The sequence below is a fragment of the Sinocyclocheilus grahami genome, unplaced genomic scaffold, assembly GCF_001515645.1.
Source record: "Sinocyclocheilus grahami isolate Dianchi unplaced genomic scaffold, SAMN03320097.WGS_v1.1 scaffold3.1, whole genome shotgun sequence".
Classification (NCBI taxonomy): Eukaryota; Metazoa; Chordata; class Actinopteri; order Cypriniformes; family Cyprinidae; genus Sinocyclocheilus; species Sinocyclocheilus grahami.
The window spans coordinates 6,522,397-6,542,649 of NW_015505182.1; the positions used below are offsets into that span (position 1 = coordinate 6,522,397).

General features: G+C 35.5%; 1 protein-coding gene across 3 annotated transcripts in view; it reads right to left on the reverse strand.

Moving 5' to 3' along the window:
- LOC107573662 (probable cation-transporting ATPase 13A3) overlaps positions 1–20,253 on the reverse strand; it is a 44,732-nt gene that overhangs the window by 22,510 nt on the left and 1,969 nt on the right. For all 3 annotated transcript variants that reach the window (XM_016260264.1, XM_016260198.1, XM_016260137.1), the window contains exons 2-11: positions 11,971–12,061; positions 7,777–7,864; positions 7,530–7,703; positions 5,762–5,938; positions 5,550–5,620; positions 5,379–5,462; positions 5,187–5,256; positions 4,911–5,045; positions 2,386–2,458; positions 2,029–2,160 (exon numbers count right to left, since the gene is read on the reverse strand). In XM_016260264.1, coding sequence (XP_016115750.1) covers positions 2,029–2,160; positions 2,386–2,458; positions 4,911–5,045; positions 5,187–5,256; positions 5,379–5,462; positions 5,550–5,620; positions 5,762–5,938; positions 7,530–7,703; positions 7,777–7,827 — 967 coding nt within the window. In that variant the 5' untranslated portion in view covers positions 7,828–7,864; positions 11,971–12,061. The remainder of the gene's footprint in view (positions 1–2,028; positions 2,161–2,385; positions 2,459–4,910; positions 5,046–5,186; positions 5,257–5,378; positions 5,463–5,549; positions 5,621–5,761; positions 5,939–7,529; positions 7,704–7,776; positions 7,865–11,970; positions 12,062–20,253) is intronic.

Genomic DNA, 20,253 nt, shown 5'->3' on the forward strand with positions numbered 1-20,253 from the left:
ACATTGACAAGCATCATACATCAGAAATTGCACCCACATTTGCAGCAGAAAGACAATGTTGGCCATGGAGATATGTTGACCCAGAAACAAGGGGACAATATGATACAGAAATGCATCCCTTCAAATGTTACAGTCTTCAACCACCTTGTCACATTAATATTTTTAGAAAATTATCAAGGAAGACAATTAAGAACAAAAGTATTTATTGCTGTTTACCATCTGACGTTAAGGGCTAAAACAATAAAATTATGGTTTTAGTTAAAATTTTAAATTAAAAATATTTTTTTACAAAAATAAATAGACCGTACTTGCTGCAATGGTTCGTCAGACATACAGTATATTCATCAACAATTTGTGTATTTTTAGCTTCAGTCCTATAAAAATGTGAAAATTATGATAATTTGATAAAACATGACATTTGTTATCATTATATTGTTATAAGTAGGGGTTGAACGACTTCTGATTTTTTAAAGTTGACTTTTATGTGATGAAAGTTGAGTCGAAGTCGACTAGTCGCTGATGACGTCATTAATGAACAAATAAGTCTGGAGCTGTGACAAACACCTTGTGCACACCTATGGCATATGACACAGTGCTGCCCACATGGCTATTGCTCCTATAAGAGCTCATTTTTATCAGTTCTTTTGTCTTTGGGTCATTATATTTCTCACAGATTTCTGCTCGTCCTAAATCAGATACAGATAAAGTAGCACAGTAAAGATTACATTCATATGAATGCATTAGTGAGAGCGATTGCGTGTGTGAATTAATTCTACCTGGCAGCATCTCTCTACTAGTAGTGAAGCTGTGGGATTTAGTTAAGAAATATATGCTTGAACTTTTCAGTTTATAAGCTATTTTATTGAGAAATCACAGAACAGTGTTGACAATACATTTCCGCGCTGAATGATTCTGTACGCGTGATGTACGAGCTACTGTCTGTAATGTGTGTGCGTTACAGTGCAGCAGCACATTAGATTATAACGGCGATTAATTTACCTGTAAAATAAGCTGTTTAAAACATGCATTCTCCCAGTCAATTTCGAGCATCTAGTAATATAATCACACGTCTTGTGGAGCGCTTTCAGAGTATGCATTTATTTGTCATTTTAACTGTTTGGAAACGGAGCGTAAATGTGGAAGTCCTTCAAAGATTTCGAATCATGTTGCGCCCTCTATAGGACCAGCGACTAGTCGACGTCAAGCTTAAAGCGTCATGGCAGAGCATTGAAGTCGACTAGTCGGTGCAACCCCTAGTTATCAGGGACACATGAGCAGTAGGTACATGTTTGTTTTATAACAATTTCTGTGTAAAATCCTTTTTAAACCAATCCCATTTTGTCCGTTATGGGATTGAGAAAAAAAGGTGTCTAAAGCTGAAAAAATAAATAAATAAATAATGAAAGGTCTTTAATGCCCGAGGTGGGAAATTATGATTTTTTTGGAGGTTGAAATGTTACCAAATACCAGGAATGACCCATATGTCTATTGACAAACCATTGCAGCAAGAAAATTAATCACTTTTTTTCACCTGAAAGTGAAAGTTTATGCAAGTAAAATTAGTTTATTTTGTTTGAAAACTTTTCAGAGTAATATTCATGTTGTTTAGAAAGAAAGAAATATCTACCTTATTCTTCCAGTAACAGCGGGCACAGCCATTTATAAATTGAATGTGTCTGGCTACCGGTGTCATCCGCTTCCAGCTATTTTTGGTTGTTCAGTTCGTTTTGCTACTTGATACTGCAAACTGGTGTTTTTTTACCATATTATTTTAATGCATCATCTTAATTATGAAAACAGTTTTACAGTTTACTGCACTCTATTCTTCTTGTTATTTCCCACCAGCGGCTAATGAACCGGAAGTCGCACATTCACAGAAAACGGCTTACTTCTGCGATGAAAAGTAAGGTGGATAGGTTTCATATATTTGGACTATTTTTGAGCAATCATTAGGAATATATGATTTTTCCCCAAATCGCCCCTCTCTAATCAACTTCTATGACATCGCATTTGGATGCATCCAATCACCTGTAAGCATGCTCTCATTAACAATGCAGGTTCCACAGATGAGCACTGCATCACAGGGCATGACGGTCCCGTTGCTGGGGATGACGATGACATCGCCGGGGACCAAGTCTGTAGACAGGGCTTCCTCTGTTTCTGTACAGCAAAAACAGAAGACAAAGAGACAGCGGTGAAATAAAACCAGTCTGTCTCAGCAGATCACTTATTACCCATGCTTCCTTGCACAGGAGTGCTGACTCATTGTGACTTTGGCCACTGCACCAGGCTCCCTGATGCAGGCAATCCAGACCTGCAGCAGTGCCGTCATTACAGATATACTTAGATGTACTGCAAAAGCATATTCCTCACTCTGAGCCGTACCGTTTTCGCCCCTGTAGACTGTAACTCGAACAGTACTGTGTGCTGCCACCATGTCGTGTAGCATTACATATTGCTGTAAAACAAAAAAGGTCATGTGAAGCACAAATAAACATTCTCCTGACCAGACAGCACAGATAACCTAATAGGCATATAAAAATACACACATTAACTGATAATAGACCTCAGTTATGAAATCAGAAATTTAGCATAAACTCTAACCTTGGATACGCCCATTTGCTTGATAACTCTAAAATACAACATTATACTGATCTATTTGTAGAAATAACATAGAATCAAAACTTACATGTAATGTTACAATGTTACAGTAAATGTCTTTAGTTTTAGTATGCATGATCCATCAGTGTTTGTTATTTCATGTAAAATTTCATTAAAATGTAAAAACTTTTGCTTAGAAAATGACTGATTATTTATTTATTTATTTGACTTAAGTCTTTAATTAAACATTTTATTATTATTATTTTTAATTAATTGTGATATTATATTTATTATAGTTTATTCATCCAATTTGTATTTTCCCTGTCTTATTAGTAAAGTATTTACATATTTAATCATTAATTTTAAATAAGCATTTACTATACTAAAATAGAATACAAAACTTACAATAAGTATATCATAAATATGTGGTATATTATACAAAATAGTATAGAATTTTAATATAGGTCATTAATCGGTTAATTAAGGCCAAAACTTGAAATGTATTTATTTACATATACATACATACATGCATACATGGAATACAGGAATGTTTGTCTTTAAAATAATATTTAAAAATACTTAATACTACATTTAAAATAGTGTAGAATGCTAAATGATAGTGTGTATAGTAATAATTATGTTGTATTTTATACAAAATTGAATTTTTGTATATATATTATTGGTTATTAATTGGTTAACAAAGGCTAAAATTTTAAATGTATTTATTTTAATAATATTTAAAATAGCACAAAATACAAAACTCATACTTTGTATAATAAACTATATAAAATACCATGTACGTCTATTTTGTACAAATACTTTGTATAGTATACAGAATAGCATACAATTTTAACAAGCCATTAATCAGTTACTAGCCAAAAATAATCAATGAGCATGTTTACATGCACACCAGTAAGCTGACAACGCAAATAAGCTGTGTTTACATGACTTTATTAATAAATCAGGTTATTTCCCTTTAGTGACGTCAAAATATAATCATTTGCGTATCTGACTCCCGAGTATTCCGTATGTTGTCAGTTGTGATGTTAAATAAAGCTTGCAACATGTCAGAAACCTACAGCTCATATATTATCCTCCCATTAGGGATGTAATGATTACCGGTTTGACGATAAATCATGATCAAATTCCCGACGGTTAGTATTACCATTTCATATTTTAATTATCACTAAAACCGTATTAGATTACCGCGATTTGAACAACTCACGATAAATACTGTCCAGCATAAAGCAGTTTTAAGTAACAGTCTCACGTGCACACAGCAGCAGAGTAGTTTCGTTTTGAGTGAAAACAGGGCAGAAAAGCTGGGAGGTTTTATAAAAGCGCTAAGGGAATTATACAAATGAATATATGAATGAATTAATTATATGAATGTACCTCTGACGGTTCTGACTGTCTTCAGAAACGATTCGATGGCATTTTGTTTTTACCTTCGCTCCATGTAATACCTAAAGGAAGTGTTAATCGCAATACTGCTTTGTCCACGGAGGTTACGGCTGTAAATCAACTTTTCCATAAGCGCTACCTGCTGTCAGCGAGTGGATTTACAGAGACTTGTATTTACATTCAGTCTGTGTGCAGTTTCTGTCTGGCCAAAAATTGACCGAATTTGCATGCCCTGTTGTAAATTTTGACTGGTTGATGTAAAACAAGCTTATGTAGATTCTACACATTTAAACAAGTCAGATAAGTTATCTAGAATTATTTATGGAGCAGATAAAATACATATAATCATTTATTAATCAATTATCATTTTGACTTAACTTGATAATTTTCTTTATTTAAAGGCTGAAATGTGAGGTTTACCTTTTTATGAAACTTTTTCAAAGCTTTATTTGAACATTTACATTAGATATTTCAACATGCTATTAAACTGTTGTCAGTCAAGTTATCATTTAAAATCCGAACATCATTGGCAATGACATTGTTTTAGTGATTATGCAAACAAAAAGTCATTTTATTTGTTGTTTGTTGTTTGTTAAATATAAAACTTGGTGATGTGATTTATGTGTTGGTACTTTTTGAACATCTCCAGCACATTTTAGCATTAAAATAATGACGTGATAATACTGATAACCGTGATAATTTTGGTCACTATAATCGTGATAAGAAATTTTCTACCTCCCATGCAGTTATAATGCAGCGTTTTGACTGAACCACTTCTACTTCTGCTGCACGAGATGAGAACACTTAGAAGTTCTGCCCTATATTACTAACTATTCCATTCCACTCAAAATACAGCAGCACGTAAATAAAATGTGAATTACGTTTTAAACGGTATTACTGTTTACCTTTTTAATAGTGTAGAGAGAGGTAGCTATTGATATGACTGACATGACGACTATGGCCATTGCGTAGTAATAGTATTCATCAGTACACCACAGGATAACACTGAAGAGCTGGAAGATGTAGAAAGGATTGAGGACCTGAGAAAGAGAGAGAAAGATAGAGACAAGCATCAGTTCCTTTATTTCAAGTTTCTGAGAAGACAAATTCACCACAGCAGCGTCAGCAGTGTTGTGTCACACTGTTCTCCAGCCAGGGTCAGTTTCACATTTCACTCGTACCTCCTTAATTAGCAGCTTGAAAAGAGAAGGCACTTTCACGTCTATTTCATTCAGTCCGAAAAAAAATCTCCTAAAAAAGAAAAGGAAACAAATTTACACTGACCAACAAGCCAACTTTATTGTTGAGACCAGCAATCAACATTCAATTCCAGACACAGCGTCAGCTAAACACGACAAATTCAAAGGTTTCACCTGTACTCCTGCTGGTTTTTGTTGAGCCCGGCGCTGTGCTTTGAGTGAACGGATGAGCAGGTCATGCTCAGATCTTCCAGGCCTCTGTAGAACAGTGAAGTTTTAGGGATTCACAGAGCAGAATTTACACAAATCATCAGATTCAGACTATAAACGGGTATGTTTTCTTACTTCAATACTTCAAAGTTCTGAATGGAGTCGTTCCAAAAGAATTTAGTGCTGTGGAGGGTAAAATAACGTCTCTGTAATACAAAAGAGAAAGAAAAAGATATTTACCCACTCACCGATAAAGTCTAACTATATGGTTTGCAAATACCAGAATTTGTGGAAATGCAGAATTGAACTATATGGAAAGGATGGGATGGATTTTATGCGGATGATACCGGCACATGCTGGTCCTCTGGATTGCTGGTGATTTTCCCAGGGGCGGAGTCAGAGGGGTTGTGGGCGTGGTCATTGGCCTGAGGGGAGGCGGTTTGAGAGGCCAGGTTGTCATAAGGGTCCTTCCCAGGGGCCAGCATTATCCGAATCCTCGCTCGAAACCAGCGCTTGAACTCGTCCTATGGACAAACATAGAAACAGATTATACGCAAACACATCTTAATGAAAAAACCGTTGGAGACAAATTAGAAAACTTAGCATTGTAATGGTACACAAACTGTGAAACATTAAAGAACTCCAAGGTGATGATTGGCTATTAAAAAAAAAAAAAAAAAAAAAAAAAAGGGTGTTTCAAGTGACTTACACTGCACTATAATTATGACTGGCAGCCATTCACAAATTATCTGCCTCAGAGTTGAGGGTTATCTACCACTGAACAACAGGACATCTGAAGGATTATGTAATTCTTAAAGTCTATTAAGTCTTAATACTAAAATCCTAAACATTTTAAAGGAGAAGCATTTGAAATACTTAGTGTTATTAACTCTCCTATATGAAATCAGGCAAAAGATGTGCACTGACAAAGCAAAAGGTGTGAAATTTCACGCAAAGGCGCATTTAATACTTGTATTAACATGAAAACTATGTTTTACTATACATAATTCGTTAGTGTATTCAATTTATTTATTCATTGTTTAGGGAAATTCTTGTCTTTTTATTAAACTAGTATTTTAAAATGTAATCATATTTATAAAACAGAACAAAAAATAGAATAAAAATGTATAGAGTGTATAATATACAAAATTGTGTATATACAGTGTTGGAGTAACTAGTTACATGTAACGGAATTATGTCATTTTAAATGCAAAATAAATGTAACTAATCAGTTACAATTATTGAGAAAAAATGTCTAATTAAATTAGTTACTTATGAAAATGTTAACGATTACTAAGTGGGTTACATCTGAATATTTCACACATACAGATTTGAATGATTTCTTTCCCAAATTGCATTGACTGCTCTAAAATATGAGACACCAATGATTCACTAGTTTAGGATACAGAATAGGACATATTCAATAACTGTTTAATTTCTTATTTGGATTTATGTATATGCTTTTTTTTTTTTTTTTTTTAAGATTTACTGTTTTTCAAAGGCATTGTTAGATGCCTGTGTTTCCGGTCATAGCTATGCAAAGATTTGATTTCAAAAACAGTATCATAACTATTAAACTATATCTTATGATTTTAAATCTGTATTTAACCTCAGAATGATCTCAAAGTCAGTCTGATTTTGTGGTGGCTGTGCTTTAAAATTCAATTATTACAATCTTAATTTAAGTGATGAAGGATTTTGAAAGTCTGACAGTGTTGAGTACTACAGGTTAATCCTGTCTGCTTTAAACGTTTCAAAATGATTAACAGTTAAAAACACTCATTAGAAATTTTGAAAAGTAATCAAAGTAGTCAAATGTAATTAGTTACATTAATAAAGTAATTGAAATAGTTACAATACTTATTACATTTTATATAGGGTAACTTGTAATCTGTAACCTATTACATTTCCAAAGTAATCTTTCCAACCCTATTAACATGGTGTCCAAAAATTATACAAAATAGCATAAAATTGACCATTTATCAGTTTATAGCCAATATCTGAAAATTAATTATCAACTGATCCAAAATATCGAAGCATATCCGGATGCACAAGACATGTTAATATGTGAGGTGTAAGAGAGCCCAAAAAGTTTTCTTGAGGTTTAATACATACAGTGCTTCGTAAGAGGGCGACGTCTGCGTCTCTGACGGTGGTCCGTGTGCAGGTGGCCTTCACACACCATTCAGGCATCCAATAGAGCAGCAGGAAGAGAAAACCGCCTGTACAGAGACCACCCAAACCCACCAGAACCAGCTTCCATCGGCACAGTCGGTACCCACTCAGCTCCTGGACAGAAATAAAATCAGCTCGTGTGCCTTATAAGAGAAAAAAAGGCAAAAAAACTGAAGGAGAAATATACCATCTCATCCTCCAAACCCTTGTTGACAATCTTCAGATCTTCCTTGTCCATCCTGGTCTTTAGTCCTGCCTGGATAACTGCTGCTCTCCTGCACACACACAGAGATCACACGCTAAGAGAGAGAGTGTGTGTGTGTGTGTGTGTGTGCGCGCGCATGTGTAGTACAGTAAGGATTGTGTGAGGCCCAATAACAGCTGTTATACCATTGGACTGTATTGACAACCAGCTGACCTGAGATGACACATAATCATGTGCACACAAACGCAAACACTCAGAGAAGAACTTCCTGTGAGTCACGATCCTGAGCACTACAGCTGAGAGCCACGCTGAGAGTGTTCTCAGACACACATGAGAGCCAGACAACAGCTGGCAAACCAGTGAGACAATTTGACAATCAAAAAAAATGCAAAGAGATCCATTTATTTACACACAGGGCTAAAAATAAATTTTTACATACCAACGGTTGGCGAATTGACAAAAGTTACCAGTCAATTATTTCCTGTCACCTTATTGGTTTCATATCACATTTTTATTAGTTATGTTTAAGCATCATATTAAATTTTACACTTGTATTAAAACACTATTTGTGGTGTCAGCAAAGGCTATATTCATGTTGAAAAAACAAACAAAAAAACGAATTAAAATGATTTAATGTGAGAATACTGCCAAGTTTTGGAGTTTTGGATAAATTTTTTTTAAAAAATAATAATAATAATAAACATGAGACAGGCAACCTAGTAGGGGTGTGTGATAATGACAAAATTATATAAATATCTTCTGTAATTTTGTTGATAGTGATAATTAGACGATATTTTGCTGAGAAATTAACTTTCCCAATAGGTTTAAATTGATTTTTACCATTTATGGGCCTTTTTACCTTTATAAGGCTAATTTCTTCTAACCTAATCAAATGTATGCATCATCTTTTGTGTCAAATTCTTCAATAAATTTTAATAGTAAGACACTATAAGGCTGTTACTAACCAATCAAATGAAATCCGGATCAAAAACATTTGTGTGTTTGCAATGCAAAGGTGGCACAGAATCTGCATCTGAAGTGGCATTTAGATGCATTTACACAGACTTAAATGCAGGACATGAATGCGTTTAACCTGCAGTTACAAATGCATAAATAATGTTTTGTTAAAACAACAACAACAAACACTTTGAATACTGATATTTGAAATGATTTTGGGGGGAGGGGGAAAATATAATGTAAACCTAAAATCGCCAGTAGGTGGCGGCAAATCACTGCATGAGTGAGTCTGAGTCATTCATTCAAACGATTTGTTCAAATGGCTGATTGATTCAGTAACGAAACAGTCGTGTTGCTCAAAGACGCAAAACATTTCTGCTGTGGCTTTCTTTGAAACTATTTTCGTTGATGAAATAGAACAAAAACAGGAACTTGTGTCTAAAAAGTAAGTCACCTAATGTTAACTTCTTGATTATTGAGCTGTTCATCAAATCAATATCACATTTGCAATCGTGCTGAAATTTGGAGGAAAACGTCACTCTTCGTGTGATATCAAATGATGTAAATATAAAAAGACATAAAAGTCATACGAGGGCATTTTTGCACCCTTACCTTGAATTTTGGAATTTCAAGTTTTCCTTTCTCTTTGGAGTGTTACATTCTTACAATGATCAAATTCAACTTTAATTAAAGTTACCATCCAACTGGCAAGTTTATTTGCTCACCAAAGTCCCTTTTATTCTCATTTGGTGCTGACTGGGTGTTAATTTTGGACCTTGGATGCAAACATTGAAGATGAGTGAGATTAATGGTTAAATATTTCATGACTGGGCAAGTGCAGTTGTCTTGAAGATTGACAGGAATGTACAGCAAGCTGTGTGTAACCAAAGCTCTCTGCAGAGGAAAGAGAAGGAGATCAGAGAAAAACACTGGGCTCAGTCACTCAAAAGGCTCTTTCCAGCTCTCATAATCATTAGACGAACTAGCACAATCCGTCATTCTCACTACAAATCACCAGCTGAACAAAGTCTTGGCCATAAATGATGGCATTTCCCTCCCTGTGTAATAAGTATTTACTCATAATTTACAATATTTACCCTATTTATGCACTATGACTATCTTGATTTTTGTAAGGGTTAACCTAGTGTGGCTTGTCAAGCTTTTCATCCTAAAATAAAAAATAGTCTATTTTAAAACAATTATGATTTTTAGCATCATGAAATTATTTTCAGAACATTTACCCCTCCCCCCCCCCCCCCCCCCCCCAATTCTCAATACAAAATGTTAGAGGGGAAAAAAGTCATTATGTAAGGCAAAAAGTTATTTTTCAAATTTTTAAAATATATTTATACATTGAAGTTATTTGGTTTACTGCTTCTAACTGATTATGATTTTAAGAAATAAAAATTTAGTTGTTTGATTTTATAATACACCAACTAAACAATTTTATAACTTACAGTAGTAATTTTGGAGGGGCTGCGCTTAATTTACATTCACATTTAGTCATTTAGCAGACGCTTTTATCCAAAGTGACTTACAAATGAGGAATTAAACTGCGCTTAATTTATTAAAATAGTCACAATTTTAAATCACCTGATTGTCATACTTTTCACCCTTGCAGAAAAACAAGCAATATAATTATTTTTTTATTTTATTTTATGTATTTTAATTAAATAATTAATTTATTTAATTTTTCAAATTTTGAACAATATTTAGAAAACTAAACCATTTTCAATTCAAAATAAAATTTTGGGTGAAATATGATCTAGACATTTCTTTGTGAGATTCACGAACAAGAATTTGAAAATGTATAACAAAAATGCCATAAAGACTTCTAAAAAAAAAAATTTTTTTTTTGGTTTATTTAAAGTGATCTGCTCTCATTTCTCATGAATCCTCCCCATACTAATACTAAAGAAAATACTTTCCATCTGCATGCTCTGCTCTCCTATTGGTCCTCCGAGCCAACCAAACAGCTTGTCCTTAAGAGAGGATAAGCTCACGGTGAGCATTCAGACACCAATAAAAACACCCTGACATAATATGCCCGTCAGAAACATTTATCCAGTCTTCTGATAAGGCCAAATGTACTGAGGTAGATTGAGTAGTGAGCTCCCTACATAGACAGCACTTTAAGGCAACATAAGCATTGCGCACAATGCAAACGCTGTAAAAAAAAAAAGAAAAAAAAGAGGAATGGAGTAATTAAGCTACCTATACAGGAGAAATGTGGAGTGGCTGCCACCAGCAGAGAGCGTTCCAAATCAGTTCTTATGAGGTTTGCATGATGGTTAGGATGCTTCCCTAGAAGGCCACTCACTAGGTTTTGGAACGGAGCTCCAGCATGCTGCTCGGAGGGGACAGCAGGGAGGAAACCAGCACCGTGCTGGTGTGGTCACCTCAACAATAGGGCAGCAGGGAGGCAGCATGGCAGAAAACAGGGAAAGTGTGTGAGTGTGTGTTAGGCAGTCGGGAGCTAAGTGGTCATGCCCTGCTCACTGTTCCCTGCCCTCAGCCACAGGCCCCGATCTTATCAGCCCACCACACCCGTACAACACACCACAGAAAGGGGAAACCCAATTCGGGACCGACCCTTCCTACCATTTTCCCTTTCTGGAGCAGCTGCTATATGGCCACATTCTGCTCTTGGCTACAATTTATACGCAAATCGCAAGTGCAACATGCTGCACTTTTTTAACTTCCTCTTGAGCAGACTATACGATGAATGCAAGGAAACACTGCAGTCATAAACCTGACAGGCCTATTTACCCAACCCATGTCAATGTGTCATGCAAGTATGCAAGCAGTCATTTAGAAGACACTTTATTTTTTCTTTTGGCTACCAACCCAGAATCAACCAACAGCAAAAAGATCATCTTAATGTGTTAGTTCGGAGCAAACTGAAAAGTACAGCATGTTAGTTGGATCCTCACCACCAAACCTGAAATTTCAAGTGGTTTCAACTTATTCATAGTGAATGGCCTAAAACTGACTTTATGTAAAATCAACTTTTGACTGAAAAACTTTTTATAGTAAAGTATATCCAAATCAATAGTGGATTACATAACCACACAAGTCTCACCACAGCTTTTTTTATTTTTTATTTTATTGGAACTTGACAGCTCCAGTTTACTATTATTTGTTTTTGTTGTATAGGAAAGGGGCAGCAGAAAAGTAATCAAAGGGAAGGTGATTTTGAACACAGCAACATTCCCTTACCGTCAGGTTCTGGGCGCTGTGGACCTGGGCAATCCCTTCACCTATAAAGAGGCCTCTCTCTTTTACGCTCTTTCGCCGCAGACCTGGACTCCTGAGAGAAAACAAAAGAGGAAATCTTAATTAAACTCCATGAATCACACAGCCTTCGGTCTTTTAATGGAAGCATTGTGCAGCTCTCTCAAATGTGACATGTGAAGAACATTTTGAAAGATTTACGGAGTGTTTCTAAGCAGCTCACAGTGAGAGAAAACATTAAAGTGACCAGTGGTTCAAGGTTTTCACTTTCTTGGATTTAAACGTCTGAACAAAGACACTGAAGAAATGAAATAGAAAAGGGCTCTGTACATTAACAAATCAAACAGTGTCTGGCTGGTATACTGGCAATTTGAAAAATATAAATAAGCCACAGCTCACAAAACCACCAACAGCGCAGCATTAAGCCCACAGGAAATTTATATCATGATTCAGAACATCTGACTCTGTATTCAAAGACTGAATGAAAAGGGTCAGAGAGGTTACCATGCCTCTGTGCTATGGGGGTTGGGACTCCACTGATAGACTTCACCTGATTGGTTAGACAGCCTTTCCCATAATTTACTAATGAATCATTCACAGTGTTTATGTGACAGTGTTTAACCAAAAAAGAAATGACAGTCGTTTTCGCAGATCCATGTGAAAAAGGATCGTTTTGACAAGAGTGCTGTCTGTACGTGAAACTTTTCAAAAACGCAAAAGGAAAAATATTTCTGTTTCTACTACAATTGTGTAAAAACAATGCTTTCATACAAAGCGATTTACAGTACACATTATTTATTATTATAATTACATTTAAAATATTTTTTTACAAGCACAAATATTTATTCATTCTTAGTGCCAATAATAAATACTCATTTCAGATGCAAATAAATTAATATGGAAATATTTAAAGCAAAAATAAGTATCACTAATTCTGGGAATTAGCAAGCAAACAAACAAACAAACAAACAAGTAAAGTAAGCACAAATAACTTTATTCTGAGCACAAATTAATATTTATTAATTATGGGTGCAAATAAATAAATATTTTTTATTTCTAATATAATAAATATTTAATATTGTACATTTCATTGTTTAAACAGACTGTCAAAATAAATCCAAACGAAACCATAAAACCCCAAATTTCTAGACAAATATCTGGTGTGTTTTACCATGCAAACTGTCTAACACAAATTTGTTAACAAATCTAGACTGTCAATTGTTGAATGACTAACCTATTCTCAACAAGAACTGCTGGCACAAAATGGATTTATGACAATCAAAAATCCTCTGAGTAGACATCAGCTAACAATGTGCAATGACCTACTGACAGCCCTCGCGATAATTCATGGAAGCCAAAAGTATTCAATTGCAGTCACGTTTTGGGTTTAATGCACTTTCTTCATTCTGTTTTGTTGCTCATTGCATTGGGTCACCATCGCTTTGACCTGAATTCTTCTCCTCTTTTTGGACAGTACGACTCCACTATCCCTGCGTTCAAATGTTTAGGAGGAAAATACTTAAGAACATGACAGAACAGTCTCATGGCATATTCACTGATAAGCGGTAAGGGTTTAATAATTAGATGGCCTAAACAATAGAGTTAACTGCTGGGTTAATGTGTCACAATAAAGGTGTGTTTGGATGCATGATTTAGTCTGGAATCATAAAGATAAAACTGAGCAGGAAAAAGGAGATAATGGTGAGAAAAAAAATTAAAGTTACAAGAAAACAACATATTAAACTTCCAGATAAATGCAATAAATCCAAATAAGACTTTATAAAACAAGCTGGTAAGTTGTTAATTTGACCTACAAGGACAGTTATAAAAAGATGAATGCCTAAACACTGATTTAACAGGTTTATCTCACAAAGTTCAACAAACAGCACACACTGAATAAAAAAAATAAACTAACAAAACAAATCATAATCCCTCATTTTTCTCATCAGCCTGTCCTCAACATTGAACAAAACACAACATTTTATAATGGGATCAGAGATTGCTTTGAGGATGATGGATGTCAATTTTGGACCTTGATCCAAAACAACCTATAAAACTCTTGGGAATGGGAATAAAATCCCATAAATATTGTGGTAGTACCATAGTACAGTGATGACACCAAATACATGTCATGGTACTGAATGACTACCACAATATTCAATATGTCCTGCAGAGTTTAGCTCCAACTTGCCTCAATATACCTGCCTTTAAGTTTCTAGTATGCCTAGTAAGAGCTTGATTAGCTGCTTCAGGTGTGTTTAATTGCGGTTGGAGCTAAACTCTTCAGGACACTATGCCTTTTGTTTTTTCAAAAATTATTTAATTCACAAGATATTCCAGAGTTTATTAACTTAGTATTATAGTAGCTGTCATTTAAAAAAATTAAGGGGAAAGCATTTTGAACATTTGATGGAAAGTCCATAATTACGAATTTACAGTACAGCCTGTAAAAAATAAATTCGTAGTAACTACGTTATTTTGGCAGAAAATACTGGAATAAGTGCATGTTTTACTGGAATAGTGGTTTAAGTTTCTGAAATGCTTCTTTCAGGTCTGCAATTATTTTTCATACATTAAATGTTAGCCTTAATATTCAACATAATTAATAAGAAGCATGCTTCAACGTCCTCTAATAAGCTTACTGAAAAAAACTAAAAACGTTTAAAAAACAATTGAATCTCAAACATCAACAGGGCAAAGCAGCTTGACTCTCAGCTGGACAAGCGGTTCACTAATTCAGGGGCATAGTTCTTGCCGTCATTTGGGATTTAGAGAACAACAAATGTGTGCTTTTCTCATGCATTTTTGAAGTGATTCTTCTGTAGTCGAGGACAGCACAGGAAAAAAATCCTCTAATCTGATCGTGGTCAATAACTCGGGTCAAAAAAGTATGATCAAAGTAGTGAAAGAAGGAAAGGAAAAAGGACAGTCTCCTTACACTTCAAAGCTCTTGACCATGAGAAATTCTCACAGAATGTTATACAACTGTTACTGTTGTGAACCCCTTTAAGACAGTTCTGATGTGATGGTTTAGTGTCTTCAAGTGTGTAAAACCAAAAAAAAAAAATTAAAGAAACCACAATATTATTCACATAATAATATTGAAAGAAAGTGCAGGATAAATAAATCCAAACATACCTGGAAAGTTTGTTTTATCTTTTCCTTTAGCAATTATCCAGTTAAGTGCCTAGTTGATAAATCCATTCAAATTTACTATCAAAATTTCAGATTCTCATGCATCCCAAGACCCTTTTATGCAAGATATAAGGCTTTTCTTGTACTACGGTTGACTTCGTAGCTGAGGATTATGGCATCGGCCCATTTAGTAAGAGTGGAGACAAAAAAATAATAAAAAGGGGGGGCCCGGAGGTGTAGCCTACCCATCGAGAAAGCAGTGGGGTTGAAAACGGTGGTGGACAGAATAAAAACAAAAAGATCATACAGAAAAGGGGACCCGAGTCTGGCCACATGGTCTTGGATTTGCAAATCCCATTGTCAATGCCGCTTGGGAAAGAAAAAACTAAGGAACTTCAAGAGATTATGATTTTATACATAATGCTGGCTGTTTCAAAGTACCACAGGCCTAGAGTAAACTACCCTTCATAAAAGTTTGATCCTTCTGATTTTAGCTGCAGTAAACAACCTTTATCAATCTGGAAATATAGTACGGTTAAACAAGGTCTAGTAAACACAAATGAAGACTTAGTACACTGACAAAAAGAGAGAGAGAGAGCATTTAGATCATGAAAAAAAGAAAATAAAAATCTAGCTGTCGGACCCTCTTAAACGAGGCAGTCGGATTAAAATAAAAAATTTAATTAAATATTTAAAATAAGACATTCTAACTGAAATAAAATAAAATACAAATCTAGCTGTCAGACCCTCTTACATGAGGCAGCCTGATTAAAACAATTCTAATTGAAACGAAACAAAACTAAATAAAATAGTCCCAGTCATACTATCTTACGTTAGCCATTCTGACTGAAATAAAAAATAAATAAAAGCCAAAATGCTCTCTGGTTAAAATAGTTTCTCTTGAAGTCTTTTCACATTTTTGGCTGTAACCTGTGGTTTTGGTTCACACTTTGATACCAAATTCTACATCAGTTACTATTTTAATCCAGCGTCTTGTATCGCATCTCCCATGAACAGAGTGGTTTTTTTGTAGGACTTATTTTAGGTAAACCGCATACGGATGGCTAGAAAAGTCTTGTCCATTCCACTGCCGTCGAGGATTCTGAGAGCAAACACTCCGAAATCTGCACAAGGGACTTGCACCATGTCACGATATGTCACACTTCAGCTCTGATTCAACACTGGCAGACTTTCTGTCATACGCTGTTGTCTTAGAGCGCGTCTACTAAAAGTATTCTCGGAGTAATCTCGGCATCACCTCAAAGCTCTTCGGGACATGACAGCAAAACCACACAGACAAACTTCTGAATTCCAGTTTTTCCATGTCACCACGTCAAAGATATAGACCTGGAGTATAACGCATTTTAACTGCGTAGCAGTCAGTCACTTCATTCAAAGTGATTCACTTTTTGTTCTATGCTGATCATATCTCTTTGCTAAAGATTCACTAACATTTAATGCATTTTTGAGCCATGCAAATCATAATATTTACACTCCACACAAGTGTTGCAATGTTTTGAAAGCTGTTGTGAACCCTCCTGCCCCTTATAAACCACATCTTAACAACATACATCAGTGTCTGAATTGCGACGCTACACTTGACCTCAGCAGTCAAATAAATGCAAACATTTTTATCCTGTTAAATGATGATTTCTCTTTTCATAATAATCAAACTAACTCCCATTCTTCTCTACTGTTCTTCATTTAAAAGTTTGGGGTCGGTAAGATTGTTTAATGTTTTTTAAAGCTACATTTCTTTTAATGAAACTACAGTAAAATAGTAGTTCTTGTTAAATATTAGTAGCAATAATAATAGCTTAAAAGCGCCATGCGCATTTTACTTTCACTTTCGAATTAGCGGCAGTTTGGTGTCAATTGCTTGAATGCAACAAACAAAATACAATGTCAAACTCACTTTAGCCTATATATAAAACATAGAACTTTTATTAACAAAACAAATAAAAAAAACACCATGCTAAAAGGGCAGGCTATGCCTAATGTAAAATAACAAATAACAAAGTTTAAATAGGTATACAAAACTGGAAATAGGCCAAGTAAACATGTATAATATATAACCAAATAAATAAGAAACGTAGAACTTTTATTAGCAAAACGAGTAAGAAAGCTTGGAGGCACGGCGTACACCTTGATGCAAATAAAATTAATAATTGACACAAAGTTTAAATAAAGTTAAAAAATCAGCAAACAATGTGTAACCAATTAAATAAGAAACGAATGTTTAAAAAAAACTTCCAAAATCACCTTAGATAAACGGCAAAAGTCAACAGGCTTTTCAAAATCCAAAATATTGCCAAACAGGGGCTTTTGCATTTAGTTTCGAAACCAAATCATCCTCCATCTTCTTTTCTGTCCGCGTTCAGTTTTTAACTGTAGTGCCTGTTCTTTTACTGAACTAAATGATTTTTATTACTACAAAAAATCTAAACGACGGTGGGGGTCGGTGGGCAAGTGATGTAACTGATGTTGCGGCTGAACACCGGTATCACTGTCAACACCGTCTATCACGGCAAGCCTACTGTGTATCACCCTTAAAACTAGAAGATATAAAGGAGGACAAAAGTGGTCACTTGAAGTTAGCCAATCATTAAAAAGACCAAGAAGCTTATGGAAAATAATGTAGAACAAGACCAATGGCTGTCCTTTGAGTCAAAGTACAAAAATTACAAATACAAAAGTTAAAACTTAGAACAGGGCTGCCCAAACTCGGTCCTAGAGGGCCGATGTCCTGCAGAGTTTAGCTCCAACTTCAACCTCAACATACCTGCCTTTAAGTTTCTAGTATGCCTAGTAAGAGCTTGATTAGCTGCTTCAGGTGTGTTTAATTGGGGTTGGAGCTAAACTCTTCAGGACACCGGCCCTCCAGGACCGAGTTTGGACACCCCTGACTTAGAATGATTAAAATGTAGAAGCAAAACAGAAACTAAACAGAAACATTAACAGTGCAGCTTAAGAATGTAAAACATGGACCTGAGCATCAATTTTTAGGTTGAATTATATATACATAGTACATACACACACTGTTCAAATGTTCAGGGTCAGTATACTTTTTTTTTTTTCTCACCAAGGCTGCATTAAATCAGCAAAGCATGAATGGCGAAAACTTTTCACCATGATTACTCCAGTCTTCAGTGTCACATGATCCTTCAGAAATCATTCTAATATGCTGATTTTGTCTAGGGATGCACGATATTATTGGACCAATATCGGAATCTGCCGATAATGGTTTTAAATGTAAATATCGGCCAGATATGAAAAATTATGCCGATATGTCTTGCCGATAAGAGGAATACGTTAACTCACATGTGCTCAGGGTGTGCTAGCGACTAGATCATGTCAAAAAATGCGATTAGATCATGTCAGTATTGTGGCTCATTCTTGAAGCAAAATTTTGCCTGAATGATGAATCAATTCACAGTTTTGGATCACTGTTTTTAAACTGAGAATGCACATCATGCGTTTGGTGTATGATAGAGTAAACAGTAATAGCATGTGCAGCGGCAGCGGCAGCCTCCCCCGGGTCCTAATGCCAGACCAAATGCTAATCCCTCCATTTCTCCTAAGGAAAGACATATAATGCCCATAAAAATGGATTCTTCTCTAATTAATTCATAGGAAAACCTTTCTTTGAATGAACACACATATACTTCAGGTCATTGTGTATGTTGTTACTGTTCTTGTATATTATCTTTTGTATTGTATACTGTTTTATGCATGCTTATGATAGAACCACTCGTTCATGTAATCTTACCTATATGTGATCTTACCATGTTTAGTATCTATAAATCCGTCTTCTGATAATCTAAACGAGAGTGTATATTATATGTTGGAACATAGGCAATATATTAGTGTTCTAAGAATCTTTAGTAATTTTGCATCAACACCCAATCGAGTTCCATATGCAAATTACCATGCTTTCAGACAAAGGGTCATAAAACTCCCCAGTATTTCCAACCTCCCGCTTAGAATTTCAGCCTTTCGCATTGGACAAGCCCATCCTGAGAGGCGTGAATCTTCTCAGACCTTAAAGGGCTCACGCACAGTTCCGCCCAGGTCTTCTGCTAGGTCTTCTGATTGCGGCCCGTGTGAAGAGCTTAAACCGGTGCAGGTGTGCCCGGTGGGCTCCAACACATAGCCTGTCAGTATGCGGTTCTGTTAGATTCTGAGAAGATGAGGATGTGAGCTAGAATGCTTCTGCAACTCTTAAGTCTGCACAAGGCTTCGGCCTTGTCTTTACATTCACCAACGATCCTCGGATCTCAGCTGATGTCTCTCTTAGCTCACATGACACCGGGGAGAGAAAATGGCTAATTGGGCCCAATCTGAACATTTTCACTTAGGGGTGTACTCACTTTTGTGGCCAGCGGTTTAGACATTAATGGCTGTGTGTTGAGTTATTTTGAGTGGACAGCAAATTTACACTGTTATACAAGCTGTGCACTCACTACTTTACATTGTAGCAAAGTGTCATTTCTTCAGTGTTGTCACATATCATCAAACAAATTTAAATATTACACAAAGATAATGCAAGTAAATACAAAATGCAGTTTTTAAATGATTATTTATTTTATTAAGGGAAAAAAGCTGTCCAAACCTACGTGGCCCTACGTGAAAAATGAATTGCCCCCTCCTGTTAAATTATGAAAGAACTGAAATTAACCACATTATTTTAGAAAGCCGATTAAAATTTCACAAGCCACACCCAGGCCTGATTACTGCCAGACCTGTTGAATCAAGAAATCACTTAAACGGAACCTGTCTGACAAAGTGAAGCATGCTTAAAGAGCAACACATTATGCTGCGATCTAAAGAAATTCAAGAACAGATGAGAATCAAAACAGTTGACATGTATCAGTCTGGAAAGGATTATAACGCCATTTCTAAGGCTTTGGGACTCCAGCGAACCATAGTCAGAGCTATTATCCACAAATTGAGAAAACTTGGAACAATGGTGAACCTTCCCAGGAGTTGCCGGCCAACCAAAATTACAAGAGCGCAATGACGACTCATCCAAGAAGTCATAAAAGAACCAAGAACAACATCTAAAGAACTGCAGGCCTCACTTGCCTCAATTAAGGTCAGTGTTCATGATTCAACAATAAGAAAGAGACTGGG